The sequence below is a fragment of the Felis catus genome, chromosome C1 (genome assembly GCF_018350175.1).
Source record: "Felis catus isolate Fca126 chromosome C1, F.catus_Fca126_mat1.0, whole genome shotgun sequence".
Classification (NCBI taxonomy): Eukaryota; Metazoa; Chordata; class Mammalia; order Carnivora; family Felidae; genus Felis; species Felis catus.
This window is the reverse complement of record NC_058375.1, coordinates 212,998,619-213,013,679: the sequence shown is the minus strand read 5'-3', so window position 1 is coordinate 213,013,679 and position 15,061 is coordinate 212,998,619. Positions and strand designations below refer to the sequence as shown.

At 50.7% G+C, this 15,061-nt stretch overlaps 1 protein-coding gene across 3 annotated transcripts; it reads right to left on the bottom strand.

Annotated features, from left to right (window-relative positions):
• Nucleotides 1-4,245: 4,245 nt before the first annotated feature.
• On the bottom strand, nucleotides 4,246-15,061 carry CC1H2orf72 (chromosome C1 C2orf72 homolog). 3 transcript variants are annotated; one of them, XM_045034602.1, is made up of 4 exons: nucleotides 14,349-15,061; nucleotides 11,473-11,586; nucleotides 7,028-7,063; nucleotides 6,737-6,879 (listed from the first exon to the last, which is right to left on the bottom strand). In XM_045034602.1, exons 1-3 carry the CDS (start codon nucleotides 14,953-14,955, stop codon nucleotides 7,059-7,061), a joined length of 726 nt encoding a protein of 241 aa, XP_044890537.1. In that variant the 5' UTR covers nucleotides 14,956-15,061; the 3' UTR covers nucleotides 6,737-6,879; nucleotides 7,028-7,058. The 3 variants fall into 3 exon arrangements, with proteins under 3 accessions (XP_023115562.1, XP_044890536.1, XP_044890537.1); XM_023259794.2 differs by lacking the exon at nucleotides 7,028-7,063 and having other exon boundaries at nucleotides 4,246-6,879; nucleotides 14,349-15,052; XM_045034601.1 differs by lacking the exons at nucleotides 7,028-7,063; nucleotides 11,473-11,586 and having other exon boundaries at nucleotides 4,246-6,879; nucleotides 14,349-15,059.

Here is a 15,061-nt window from a genome sequence, read left to right as displayed (position 1 = left end):
TTGATCTCAGTGTGGTGAAGGGCACCCAACAGCTACCGTAGCGGAGCCCTGGGGCGTGCACTTGACTGCTCACTGCCCCTCACCTGGTCTGTACCCGACCTGGTCAGTCTAATGTCTCTCACATTAGTGCAGCTCCATTTCCCAACGGTCTTGGCTGCCCCCTTTCTTTCCCGGCTGCAGCAGCTTCCAACAGCTTTGACTTCCTGCTTACCATCTCATGATTCCCCAGTCCATTCTTCCATCTCATGATTCCCCAGTCCATTCTTCCCAGCCAGCCCAGAGCACAATCAAAAACAAGGAAGACAAGGACTCTCTCCCCCAAGACCTTCACCCAACCCTGCTTACCCTCAATCTTTATGTCCCAGAGTGCCCATGCCGCCATGCACCTCGTCTCTGACCTTGGTACTTGCTCTTCCCTCTGTCTTCCGCTCCCTCTCCCCCTCAGCTAACAAGCAGCTCCTCCTCTGGGTAGGCCTTCTTGACCACTCCACTCTGTGCCCTCTTACAGACTTTACCCCACACAGTTAGTATCCTGTCTCCTTGCCCAGGTTCCAACTGGACCAGGACCTTCTCAAGGGAACAAGCTACATCTTATTCATCTCAGTATCACCTATAGTAACTAGCACAGTGTTAGGCACACAGTAGGTGCTCGATAAATGTTTGTTGAATGAATGGATGAACGCAGGGTCAGTTATTTATTGGCACAATGCTAGAACTCACACCTATGTCTCTCAAACCCTTGCCCTCTGCAAGATTTTTTTTTAAGTTTATTTATTTTGAGAGAGAGAGTGAGAGAGAGAGGGGAGGAGCAGTGAGAAAGGGAGAGAGAGAGAGAGAGAGAGAGAGAGAGAGAGAGAGAGAGAGAATATCCCAAGCAGGCTCTGTGCTGCCAGTGCATAACTGGGCACAGGGCTCAAACCCACGAACCATGAGATCGTGACCAGAGCAGAAATCAAGAGTCTGATGCTTAACCAACTGAGCCACCCAGGCTCCCATCCCTCTCCAAGATTTGAAAATGAGATATATTTATCTTCAAAGAAGTTTGAGGACATACCAAAATCACAGAAATAATTCTTAGCCAGTGCTCTGTTCATAAACAACTATCTCCCTCCAAATTTAGGAGCGACACAAAAGTTCTCAGAGCCCAGACAAGGTCATCTGTGGGCTCACACGGGTATCGGCCTGGCCGGGGTCTCTGTCAGGGTGAAGGGAAGAAACCAGTGGGCCCACCTCAAAAAAGGTTCAGTACCACGCTCTGCCTGGAGCCACTCCCTGATCGGCGCGGCGCCCTCTAGAGGCCACAGTGCTCCCCGGAAGGCAGAAAACTCCGCTACGTGCGAGACCCTGTGGCCACCCACATCCCCCGCTCCCTGCCACCCCGGCGCCCCACCTCCTGGCATTTGAATCCTGGGTCTTAGGAGGGCTCATTCCTGCCAAGAATCGAGCTTGATTGCTTTTTGAGCAGAAGCGTGATGAGTTGATTAGGGCAGGCGTCGGAGCCAGGAACAGCAGGATCAAATCTCCGATATTTTGCCGCTTAGCGGCGCTGTGGCGGTGGGGTCACTCGATCCCAGGCGCAAAGGGGGCGGGTCCACCTGCCTGGCGGGGCCACTCGTCCGGGGTGGGGGGTGCTCTAGTGAAGGGTTTGGCATAGAGCAGCGTTCAATGAACCTCAGATCTTATGTCACAGGGCCTGGCGGAGAGGCTGCTGACTGCTTCACGTACAGCACGCCTGCCACGTGCTTTCAGAGGGAAGGCATTTGTTCTCGGGAGTAGAAGCGTGAAACGCAGCGGGTGACGTGGGCCTCCGGTGGGCGGGTGCTTGGTGGGAGGGAAAGGCCTGGATGGGGCCAGAATCGCCCTGGGTGGACCGAGGCCCAGAGACCTGCAAAGCCATCTGAGATGCTGAAATCTCTCCACCCTAGGCATGGTCTCCATGAGGACAACTCCTTGCTGGGAGTCCCGGGGGTGGGGTGGGAACCCCACAGTGAACCCCCAAGACAGGTCTCCACCTTTCCACTGTTCTCTAGACTCTTGCTTTCACATCCGGTGGCCACTAGCGACAGGTGATATTGAGCCCTGGATATGTGGCTGTTCAATCCAGGAACCGACTTTTAAATTAAATTTTATTTTATCTCATTGAAACTTAAAGACTGGCACCCAATTCAGTTATGGAAAACTTCTAAGTATGTTTGGAACAATATCAAGTACTTTGAACAAAAATTTAGTGTCTGAATTGAGCTCGAAGTGTAAAATTCTCACAATTTCAAAGATGCCAAATGTCTCAAAATCTTTCTATATTTAAGTTGAAATAATATTATTTTGGATATATGGGGCTAAATAAGATATATTATTTAAATTAATTTCATTGCTTTGTCAATTATTTTTCTTTCCTTTTTTTCAAGTTTATTTATTTTGAGAGAGAGTGAGAGAGAGAGTGCTCATGAGCAAGGGAGGGGCAGAGAGAGGGGGAGAAAATCCCAAGCAGGCTCCACGATCAGTGCAGAGCCCAATGTGGGGCTTGACCTCACAAACTGTGAGATCCTGACCTGAGCCAAAATCACGAGTTGGATGTTTAACCAACTGAGCCACCCAGGCGCCCCTACTTTTTTCTAATGTGGCTACTAGAAAATCTAAACCGACATATATACGTCCCTGATGTTAGATTTCTCTTAGACAGGGCCGGTCTAGACCTACCCAGAACTCTCGTTCCGACTTGCCATTTGGGCCTGGTTCTGCTCTTTGGTGCTGGCACGTGCTGGACCAGACCGGACTGAGGGGCAGAGGCTAAGGGTGAGACCCACTCCCATCAGGGAGCAAGGGGCTTGGAGTGACTGTCCTGGCAGCCAGGAGTTCTGGAGTGGGCGATATATCTGGGACAGCAGGTGGTCAGGGTTAGAATAGTCTGGGGTTGGGGAAATGATCTGAGAAGACCTCACTAACCAGTGAGGAAAAGGGAACGCAGGGTGACAAGACAGAGGCCCAGTATTGGTAACCAGAACTCAAAATGAGAGCTTAGTCACAAGGACTAAGTGCCTAACTACTCCAAATGAGTGCAGAGAACGATAGTAACAAGCCTGACTTAAGACTTAACATCTGAACTCCTACTGGAGTGTCTCTGAATTTCACCAGCCATGGAACATGCAGGTGTGGGTCTGCGTTTGAAGCAGGAGCCCTGGCTGGGGCTGGGGAGCTCAGGGAAGAAGCCAGAGGGGTCTCTCGCCCTTGCCAAGCCCTGGACCCACAGTGGCCCTAGTGCCCAGCCCAACTTTGGACCCAAACAATCCCACACCCTGGTCCCTTCAGTAGGTCTGTGAGCCATGGCATGGCCCGGCTGGTAGGCCCTGTTTCTGTTCCCGATTCGGCAGCCCCAAGTATAATGCAACCAGGGCTCTGGCTCAGAGGCCAAAGGCACCTGAGGAATTCATGCAGGATCCTGGTCATCCACGCTGCCTTGTACCTCATTTCCTTTGAACTCTAAAATTACACAAACAACGGTCTGTCTCAATCCTTGATCCACTAACACACAAAACCAGGTCAGAGGGGAGTTGTGCAGCCCCTGGGTACAAAACAAAAGGCTGTCTCCACTGTGCTGGTCGTGTTTGCCATCCAAACAGGACAAAGTGCAGGCCTGCTGACTACAGGGAACCCAGCCCCGCAGCGCGGTTCTGTTACACTTTGAAGTGCAGCCGCCATCAGGTTAACATGGCTGTCATCACCTTTTCCGGTGAGGCTGGGCCCTGGGTTCTCTGTCTGGGATAAGAAGGACTTGTTTAGAGCACACAGGTATGGGGGGCTCGGCCCTTGGCCCCTTTGCAGCTTTACCTTGTTTTTGGTTTGACAACCAAGGGATTCCTTCTGTGTGGCAAGTCTTGGAGACAAATTCTTTGAGAGGAAAGGCACCATGACACAAATGATAAAGGGCTCTCTGAGACTCAGGCAAGGCCATTTGATCTCATTAAACATGCTCATATGGGCACACAAAACACACACATCCTGTTAAATACCAAGCTAAATGTTATCTTTTTAAAAAATTTCAAGTATTTACTTTCCAGCTATAGATTTTCCAATTCTAGCCAATAGGGTGGTGGAGGTGTGATCTAGGGCAGGAATGGAAGTGTTTCAGGCCATACTATTCCAGAAGTTCCCACCTTTTGCCCAGATGCTCTGCTCCCAGGGGCTCTTGCAAGGAACACCTTATGAAAATGAAAGGGAAGATCCATTCTGGTTTTGATTAGACAGCAATGAGGTACCGTTTGGTTTTATTAGATATAAGGAATTATTGATTCAAGTCAGAAGCAGCACAATTACTGCCATATTAGAAGGATTAATACCCAACAGTCCAGACCATGACTTGACCGGAGGCCTTCACCAATGGCTCCTGGTACCACCGACTTAATCCGGGGCCTCTATTCTGGGACAGGCCTGTCCAATCTTCATGCCTTGGAAGAGTCCTTGGAAGAGATCTACCACCAAGGTCATCCCTTCCAGCACCTAACTCCTCTGTCTGCTAGAAAATATCAACTAGACTGTTCCTAAAAGGACAGTGCTTATCTTAGCCATGTGTCAAGGAAGCCAAGCTAGACCCGGAAGGATCTCAGTCTTGTGTTTATCTGTTGGGAGGCAGAACACGAATCTCAGTAAAGACCTTCTCTCTTCAACTATTCACCAGAGATACTGAAAGCAATGAAAAAATAATATGCAAACCACCCTTTACCCCACAGGCTTGCAAACTCATATGTCCTCCAGGATCAGGCAGGTGGCTTACGTGAGTGAAGTGCAGTGGATGGGGGGCGGTGTAGATGGCTGGGAGGGGGCCTCCAGTCAGGGGAGGGGGGTTGCAGCAAACTGGAGATGATGACATTGCCCCATCCTCCACCCTAGAAAACTAGCTTTTTTATGTGCAATCTCTCAAGTCTCAAATATTGTTAACAAATACAAAAGATTTTTGAACACAGCAGAGGCGGGCTGCCTTGGAACTTCTGCCTTAGATAACTTCCTAACTTAATAAAAGCTCCCTCCCCCCACCAAATAACAAAACTCCAACCCGATTATTACAAAGAAATTAACAGGGAAATAGAAAAATACAGCAGCTTCAAAAATACCAGTCTCCCCATTTTAAAACAAAATCAAAAGTTAATTCATTGAGTTCACTCTTGCGGAGAAGGAGGTCAGCTGGGTCCACTTATCGGTGAGACAGCCTTGCATTATTAAAATGACACCTGCTGTTAACCAAACCCCAAATAAGATGTCACCCTGTCTGCCCTTACACTATCCCCATGAGGCAGAGAGGGGTTGAATTAGGCTGATTATGAAGAATAAATTGAAGCATAGAGCCAGGAGGGACCCTCCTTGATCTCATACAGCCCCTCAACCCCAATTCCACATTTTGGTACCAGAAATGGAAACCAAAATAACTACTGGAAGTCATGCAGCATCTTGCAGAACCCTGGGCAGAAACCTGCCCAACAGCACGTCTGCTGAGCAAACCGTGCACGAATGAATGAATTCAGCTACTTTGCTTAGATAGCGCTTCCTACCACGGAAAATCAGGAGATGCGCTTGCCACTCCAAAGACTGTATTAACTCCAGGGGCAGGCAAGGAAGGCAATGGAGGTAATGCATAGCTCCTTCTACAAGTGAACGGATGGCTTTCCTGGCTTTTAAGGGAACATCATCGACCCTGTCTGACTCATAAACAGAGAAAAAATGATTCAGGAACTTGGCACCTCTGGGCTGGGTTTGCTTTGACCTTGGACAAGGGCCTGAGATCGAGAGAAAGTCCCATGTCTTTATTCCTACCTTTCCTTGTTTGGTGCTGTGGGCCATTCCTAGCATTCTTATTCTCAAAGGCTTTGGCACAGATCAATGTCAACATGAGGAAGAGAGAGGGCATGCAAAGTACTTGGATGTCTTGTCTCTGGCCCAATAGGCCCCCAGGGCAGCAATGCAGTCTTTATTTTGGCTTGTTCTGGGAGCCAGGGTCTTGGGAAGCCCAACCCTCTCTGCTCCAGGGGACTCTTCCTAGAATTTCACAGGGAGAAGGGATTGGCTCATCCAGAGTTTCTCAAGGTTGCCATGATGAGCAATTTGGATGGAACAATAATTGGCTGTTTGAGATTGTCCTGTACGTTGTAAAATAACCACTAAGTGCCAAGGGCACCTCATAGTTACAGTAACCCTCCCAACACACACACACACACACACACACACACACACACACACACACACACTCAAAGTTTCCAATGCTGCCTGGAGCAGCAGCCTGGCCCCTGGGTGAGAGCCCCTGGGCTGGTAGTCCCCTCATGTATTTGAGAAACAGAAGCCACAAAGGTTCAGTGACATGTCTAAGACCACTCCCCCCAGATCTGATGACTTCTGGTCCAGAGTTCTTTCCAGTCGCACTTGAAATGATGGATGCTCATGCAAACACACCACAGGCTGCCACAGCACCACAGAGCCTCAAAGGAGACAGCCATCTGTCCCAATGGTACAGGGAAACTGAGGTACAGAAAGAACAAATAACCTCACTGTGATCAGAGATTGAGCAAATTATGAGGTGGGGGCAGGTTCCAGGAAAATAAGTCTTCCCAGCTGGCTCAATGCGGCAGCCCCCTGGCAGCAGGGGCCTTTGTGGTTACCACCATTCCAAGGTCACCATGGAGGCAAGGGGGCTCAGTGAGAAGGCGCCAGTCCCCAGAGTGCAGGTTCGAGCCCAGGCAGTCCGGGTGTCCGGCCTTCATCTTGAGTCTCCAGCGGGCTCAGCCGGAGCGTGGACAAATCCATCACAGGCTCTCAGCCCCTTTCCGGGGTCCTCACAGTCTCCATTGGGAAACACGTCTGTCAGGGCCAGCTCCTCCTCAGGGTCCTGGAGGTGATCTGGAACACAAGAGTAGGAACCACCCGATCAGAAGGTCAAGTTTGGGAGTGAATAAGCTAGGAATGAAAGGGAGAGAGTTGGCCTCAGCAAATATCTACTTAAAAACTACAGTGAAATACATATCAAAAACCTTAAAAATGTACATACCCTTTGACCCATGAATTCCACTTCTAGGATTTTATCCTATGGAGATAATTAGGGATAATTAGTAGAGCTGCTGCGGGCGTCTTGCTACCAGCCCAAGGATGAAACAAGAGTGAGGGCAGCCCAGCGGAGAGAAGGAAAGAATCTGGGCCCCTGAATCGACCAGCTCTGAAGCTGACTTTACCACTAGACCATCTTTTAGGTGAGATACTGAATGCCTGTGCTGCTATGCTTGCTTTCTCTGCCTGCAGCTGAAAGCAAACATACCGATTAGATGTGCAACCACGGGATGGGGTAACCATGGCTCACCCACAGGATGGGATTCAGGCATTAAAAATGATGCATGGGGGCGCCTGGGTGGCTCGGTCGGTTAAGCGTCTGACTTCGGCTCAGGTCATGATCTCACAGTCCGTGGGTTCGAGCCCCGCATCGGGCTCTGTGCTGAGCGCTCAGAGCCTGGAGCCTGTTTCAGATTCTGTGTCTCCCTCTCTCTCTGACCTCCCCCGTGCATGCTCTGTCTCTCTCTGTCTCAAAAATAAATAAATGTTAAAAAAAATTTTTTTAAAAATAAAAATGATGCATGGGGCAGGTGCCTGGGTGGCTCAGTCAGTTGAACATCTGACTTCAACTCAGGTCACAATCTCACGGTTCGTGAGTTCGAGCCCAGTTGGGCTCGCCACTGTCAGCACAGAGCCTGCTTGGGATTCTCTCTCCCTCTCTCTCTCTGCCCTTGCACACATGTGCACGCTCTCTCTCTCAAAATAAAGAAATAAACCTTAAAAAAAGATACATAAAATTCCATAGAACTAAACACACACACACACACACACACACACACACACACACAAATACAAGTAAAACTGGGGAACTCTGAGGAGGATCTGTGGATTGTTTCAATGTCAATATCCCAGTGGTAATATTATCCGATAGTTTCACACAAGATGTTACCATTGGGGGAAACTGGGCCAGTGCACAGGATCTCTTTGTATGATTTCTTACAACTGCATGTGAATCTACAATTACACACTATCCCCTCAAAAGAGAAAAGATATCGTTGATATGCAATCATTGCCCTGGAATACTGCAGCCACCATATGTTATTGTGAAGGAAGCTGCTTGCAAAACAGTATGCATAAATGTCTGTCTGTATAATCCTATATTTATTTTATATATCATTGGCTACACATAGTCCATGAATGCAATTTTCATTTTAATACATTTGCTTCTACTTGAGATTAAATAATTTGTTCTATGCTACAGAGACACCTGGGTGGCTCAGTCAGTTAAGCATCCGACTCTTGGTTTCAGCTCAGGTCATGATCTTGCGGTTCGTGGGTTTGAGCCCCACATCAGGCTCTGTACTCTCAGCACACAGCTTTCTTGGGATTCTCTCTCTCCCTTTCTCTCTGCTCCTCCCTCCCTCTCTCTCTCTCAAAATAAATAAATATACTTAAAAAAAAAGAAGAAGAGCATGTGACTCTTGATCTTAGAGTCATAAGTTTGAATACCAAGTGGGGTGTAGAGATTACTTAACCAAACAGAACTTAAAAAAAATTGTTGGGACGCCCGGGTGGCTCAGTCAGTTGAGCATCCAACTCTTGATTTCACCTTAGGTCGTGAACCCAGGGTCGTGGGATCGAGCCCTGCATCAGACTCTGCAATGAGCGTGGAGGCTGCTTGAGATTCTCTCTCTCTCTCTCTCTCTCTCTCTCTCTCTCTCTCTCTCTCTCTCCTTCTCTCTCTCTCTCTCTCTCGCCCTCCTCTACCCATGCACATGCTGTGTGTGCTTTCTCTCAAAAATAAAAATAGGGGCGCCTGGGTGGCGCAGTCGGTTGGGCGTCCGACTTCAGCCAGGTCACGATCTCGCGGTCCGGGAGTTCGAGCCCCGCGTCAGGCTCTGGGCTGATGGCTCGGAGCCTGGAGCCTGCTTCCGATTCTGTGTCTCCCTCTCTCTCTGCCCCTTCCCCGTTCATGCTCTGTCTCTCTCTGTCCCAAAAATAAATAAACGTTGAAAAAAAAAATTAAAAAAATAATAAAAATAATAAATTGAAAAACACTGAAAAAATTTGTTATATGCTACAGAGGGGGAAGTTATACAAGATCTCTGTAAAATTGTTTAGGATTCCTTTGCTTTATTATTTTTTTCCTTTGGTTCCCCAAAATATCCAAAATGATGATTGAAAAGTTGAAGTGAACATTTTTGTAATTAAATGTTTTATTTTTTTAATTTAATTAATTTATTTATTTTTTTAATTATTTTTTTTTAACGTTTATTTATTTTTGGGACAGAGAGAGACAGAGCATGAATGGGGGAGGGGCAGAGAGAGAGGGAGACACAGAATCGGAAACAGGCTCCAGGCTCCGAGCCATCAGCCCAGAGCCCAACGCGGGGCTCGAACTCACGGACCGCGAGATCGTGACCTGGCTGAAGTCGGACGCTTAACCGACTGCGCCACCCAGGTGCCCCTGTAATTAAATGTTTTAAATATCTGATGCATTTTGCAGATGATGCATACATTATATAGAAGTATATTTATTAAAATTTCTATAACACAAGTGGATCTAGATAGGTAGAATGATGAATAGACTGGTCTACACCAAAATGCAGATTATAGTTACTTTTAAGTGGCAGAATTAAGCAAATGACTTAAACACTTGTTTTGCTTTTTCAATTTTTTTTGAGCTTTCACCTGTGATAGGCAGAATTCTAAGATGACCCTCAAGATTTCCATTCCTTGGCGTATCCATCCTGTATAATCTCCTTCTCTGAGTGTGGGTGGGACCTGTGAATCCCTCGATTAGGGTACCGTATATGACAAAGGTGACATTTGATGATTAAGTGACATAACAGGAGACTAGAAAGTCTCCTGCTAATTGAAGAAGCAATTGTTGTGTTGAGAGATGTTTAGAGGTGTGACTGTCAGAGCAGAGAACAGCCCCAGCTAACAGCCACCAACAAGGCAGGGGCCTCAGTCCTACAGCAGCAAAGAAGTGAATTCTGTCCACAACGAAGTGAGCTTGAAGGACTCAGGCTCCAGAAAGGACCTCAGCCCGGCAGACACTCAGATGCAGCTTTATGAGACCCCGAACAGAAGGCCCAGCTAAGCCCTGCCCAGGCTTAACCCATGGAAATCAGGAAGAATTCATGGGCATTGTGTTAAGCCACTAAGTTTATGGTAACTTGTTACGTGCCAGTAGAAGGCTGATACCTCACCTTCTGATTTTTTATTTGATTTATGATTTTTTTTGAACATAAAGAACATTTGCCCCCGGGGGCGCCTGGGTGGCTCAGTCAGTTAAGCGTCCCACTTTGGCTCAGGTCATGATCTCACGTTCGTGAGTTCGAGCCCCACATATAGGGGCTCTCCGCTGACGATGTGGAGCCTGCTTCGGATCCTCTGTCCCCTTCTCTCTCAGCCCCTCCTTCGCTCTCAAAAATAAATAAACATTAAAAAAATTCTTTAAAAAATAAATAAAACATTGCCCGTTTCTGTAACAGAGCTGTACTGTTCAGTACACTTTGGGGGTGCAGGCCACATACATTCGGCTGGTTACAACTTAACTCCCCGGGTACTTCTTGTCTCTGTCACGACAGCCTCAATGCCTACAGAGTGCTTCTGGGGACTTCGCAGGACTTTCTTCCCTCCCCTTCTCCTATTAGTGGCCTGATGATCCTACCCTAAAAATGGCTTCAGGCTGAGTTCCTTCCTCTCTGTTCCCAAACTGCCAGCATTGGGTCCAGGCTGCCCATTGTTCCTCCTAGGACCGGGCGGTCCCCTGCTAACTGGTTCTGCCTCTTGTCTCCCCCTGCTCCGCACTCTGCCACCTTTCCCAAACACCTCTAATCTGGACACCCCCGCTCAGAATGACCAGCGGCCCACTATTCCCCAGACACTTGGGTCCAGGGGCCCAATTTGGTGTAAACTCTCCTCTGCAGCCTTAGCCCTAACCAGTCTCCCATACCTCACCCCCAGCTCTCCCGACAAGGGGCTCCTTTTTGGAGCATGACATCATGCCGTCAAGCCTTCGTTCACAGTACTTCCTCTCTAAGTCTTACCATTTCCGCCTAGGACGATCTCCAACCCCTAGGTGCCTGGTCACTTGCCCTTGATACTCCCTGGATCCTCAGGGGAGATGGAATGCGTCTGGCTCCAAGTGCCCCGCTATGCACCTGGCGGGCACCTGCAGGGCAGCCCTGCCCGCACCAACTGCCTTCATTAGTCAGAGACCCACGGGGCTAGAGCCCTGCTGGGGAGCCTGTGTGCCTCGCCCAGTGGCAGGGGCACCTCACATCACTCACCTCCACGCCCCGCACATGGCGGGTGCTCCATGGATGTTGGTCCACTCTATCCCTCAGGTCCCTGTGAGCACATGAGCACATGACCATTCCCATAATCCCAAGCACCTGGCCCTCAGGGTCCAGAAGGCCAGGAAGGCAGCACACTCACCCTGAGCTGGGTCACTGGGGGAGGTGGCATCTGGGTCCTTCCCCCGGCTCCAGGGACCCCAAGAAAAGCACGCCAGCAGTGCTGGGAAGCCGGGTCTCTCCCAGGCTCCTGCCACTAGAAAGAACACAAAGTCCCAGAGGCAGCCGGTGAGTGTGCTTGACAGGACTGAGAGATTATCTGTTCAGCAAACCAAGAGCTTCAATCATCAACTGCCCTAGTTTCAACTGTTTGATTAAAAACACAAGGATTTTGATTTATAAAATGGGGTGGGCTTTTTATACTTAAAAAATCGAGCCCCCCCCATAAAAGATTGCTTTATATATATTATGTTATTTTATCTTCTCAAAACCCTGTGATGTGGGTATCATGCCTGGGAAACCGTGTAACACAACTGCCATGAAACTAACAATTCCATAGCACCAAAGAAAATACTCAAAGAGCAGAAATTCTCCCCCTGGGTTTAGTTCAAACTATTTCTTAATGGGAACAGATTTAATCTTTTTTGATAATTACCATAAAACAATTACATGTCGAGTCTAGTTTCCTTATTATATAGTAGCACCTCAGTCCCAGAGAGTCCCAACTCTCTGGAGAAAGCCAATTGGGACACAAAATGTCCTGTTCATAAATCCTTACTCGGGATCTATTGACTCTTAATTTGTACCCTCTCCTAACGAGACTGGATGCTTAGCTGGATTAGGATTTGAACTAAACATAAACTAGGTAAAAGGTCACTGCCAAAAGGCAGGCAACCTGAAAGTGTAATAACTATCAGGCAGGGAGGAAACAGACTGGAAAACTTTAAAAAGCCGTAGCAAAGGAAGCCATGGTGCCACCCACCGCAAGAACCCTGAAGAAACCAGGGGACAATGAGTTACAACCACACTCATGACTTTTGGTCATGAAAGGTTTCATTGTTGTTTAGTATGTTTTTAAAAAAGTAGAAACGAGTTTAAGCAGTAGAGAATGATTCCCTTGCAGAGTGTTAAAATTTCTTAAGTGTTGGGGCGCCTGGGTGGCTCAGTCGGCTCGGGTCATGATTTCGCGGTCTGCGAGTTTGAGCCCCGCGTCGGGCTCTGTGCTGACAGCTCAGAGCCTGGAGCCTGTTTCAGATTCTGTGTCTCCCTCTCTCTCTGACCTTCCCCCGTTCGTGCTCTGTCTCTCTCTGTCTCAAAAATAAATAAACATTAAAAAAAAATTAAAAAATTTCTTAAGTGTTGATAGGAGGCAAGGATATTGCAGACCAGGCAGGGTGTTGGGAAATGGGAATATAATGTCACTTACAAGGGAAAGTGACAAAACCACCCGGTTAAGAGTTCTGGGATTTCACTTGCAAATTTACAAGGGGGAGTAGGGAGGGTTGGGGAAGGCTTCCTGGAAGAGGAAGTCCAGTCCCAAAAGATGAGATAGGATTGGTCAGGTGAAGAGGAGGATGGGAAAAATGGCTTTCATTCGAGGCAACTGCATTCAAGGCAACTGTAATGTGTACAAAAACTTAGGAGGCCAGAGCACGCTTGGCTCCGGGGAATTAAAAGTTGCTTCTGGAGAATGGAAGAGGGCGAAGAGACTGAGAACTCAGAATTTTCTAGGCACCAGCTCATTAAGCACAGAATATTTGGTTGTGTAAATTCCCTCCTCTGCCCCATGGGGCCAGGTCAGTGAAGAAGCTGGCATCCACAATCACAATAATAACCCACCTCAGGACATTCCCCACGTCTTTCAGGATACTGTTTGCAGAGTTTCAAATTTAGCTGGCTAGCTCACAGATTCGAGAGAAAAGGGTTGCAGGCATGCGGGGGGAGGTTGGGGCAGGCTCTAAGGCTGAGCTGCATGGCCTTCACCCAGGCAGGCCAGGCTAGCTGGTAGGTCTGTGACATTTGTGCCATCAGAGGTCCCAGGTCTCCTTGCTGGAAAAGGCTCCCCTGCAAGCCTGGCATCTCCCAGTTTCTGGTTAACACACCAGTGCCCAGGGAAGCAGAACACGGTCTCCGTCTTCATTAACTCTTTAGCAAGAAGGGAACGCTGGAGGGCTTGGGGGGCAGCAGATGCTGGAAAAGTGAGGGTGGCGAGGGATCTGGGAACGCAAAGAACAATCCTGCCACCTCTCAGCTTGGCCGGATCCAGCTACACTTAATGTCTGTACTTTAATCCTGAGATACAGAAAAGCTCTTGTTGGTGGAGGAGATTCTGACACTGCCCCCAGCGTCGCCACCCGGGCTGGGAAAAGCCCCTCACTCCCCTCCTCCCACTTTAGGAGAACGTAGAGAGAAACACAGCAGTGGGCGCGCACAGAGTGGGTAGCCAAGGAGGATTAGAAGATTCTGGGCCCCCAGTCCCTCACACCCTGTCCCCCTACCTCCAAGTCTTGGCGTCTATTCCTTTCCTTATTCCTATGATAAGCTCTTGGCGCTTCTGCACTGAGCCTCCCCGTCCCCGCCGCATCTCTAGCTGCACAGCGTCCTAGAAGCTCCGCGCACCGCCAAGCCCTTAGTCCCGGGTCCGTTCTCCTCCCCACCTTTAAACTTGGGCATCCTGAGGCTTTCTCACCTCCTCTCCCTCCCCCCAGCTCCCAGCCCAATCCAGTCTTCTCTCCACCAACTTGCCCTGCCTTGAGCTTGCCCGCTCGGCTTTTCCAAGCCCTCCTGCATCTCTAAGGCTCTCTGGATCCTTCCGGAACAGACTGGTCCCCGTGCCCAGGGCCCACTGCGCTAGCTGGAAGACCTAGTGCTAGGCACCTCCCCTCTCTCCCGGCCTCAGTTTACTGTGGTGCACCAGGAGGGAAGCCGGCCTAAAGAGTTCCAACTTGGGGGTCTTTCCCCCACCCCCCCCGCCCCCGACGCCGCCCGCCCGCCCGCTCCCGGGCCTCGTAGTCTCACCTGCTCGCGCGGGCCCCGCAGCTTGCAGCGCTCTGCAGGCGGCCGCCTGGACGGCCAAGCTGGAGGCCGGGTGGCCGGGGCGGTAGGCGGCCGCCTGCACCGGGCCCCCCGCCTGGCGGCCGAACACCGCGCGCAGGAGCGCCTCCAGGAGCCGCAGCCCCGGCGCCACCGCGTCCTCGGGCCCGGCCTCGGCCACCAGCACCCCGACCAGCGCCGCGCCGGCCCGCCGCCGGCCGCGCACGTCCCGCAGCATCTCCCGCAGGCGGCGCCGCGGCTCGCGGGCGGTCAGCGAGGACGCGCGGCACAGCACGAAGACGAGCGGCGAGCGGATGGCGCGCGCCCCCGCCGTCCCGGGCGGCCTCTGCGCCCCCGGCGCCCCGGCCCCCGGCGCCCCGGGCCCCGCGCCGCCGGGCTTGCCCGCGCCTGGCTCCGGCGGGAAGACGGCCCGGGCGAAGTCCCGCAGCAGTGCGCGGCTCTGCTCGCGCTCCCACAGCTCGCCCACCAGCAGCACCTGCCCGCGGCCGCCCGCCGCCTCCACCAGCGCCTGGAAGGGCGGCTCGGCCGGGCGCGGGGGCCGCGCCGCCAGCTCCTCCAGCTCGCGCTCCATGCCCGCCGCCGCGCGTCCTCTGCGGCCGCCGGGGCCAGGGCGCGCCAGAAGCGCCCCTCTCGAGGCGCCGGCGCCCGGGCCCAGTAGGACACGCCCCCGAGGGCCA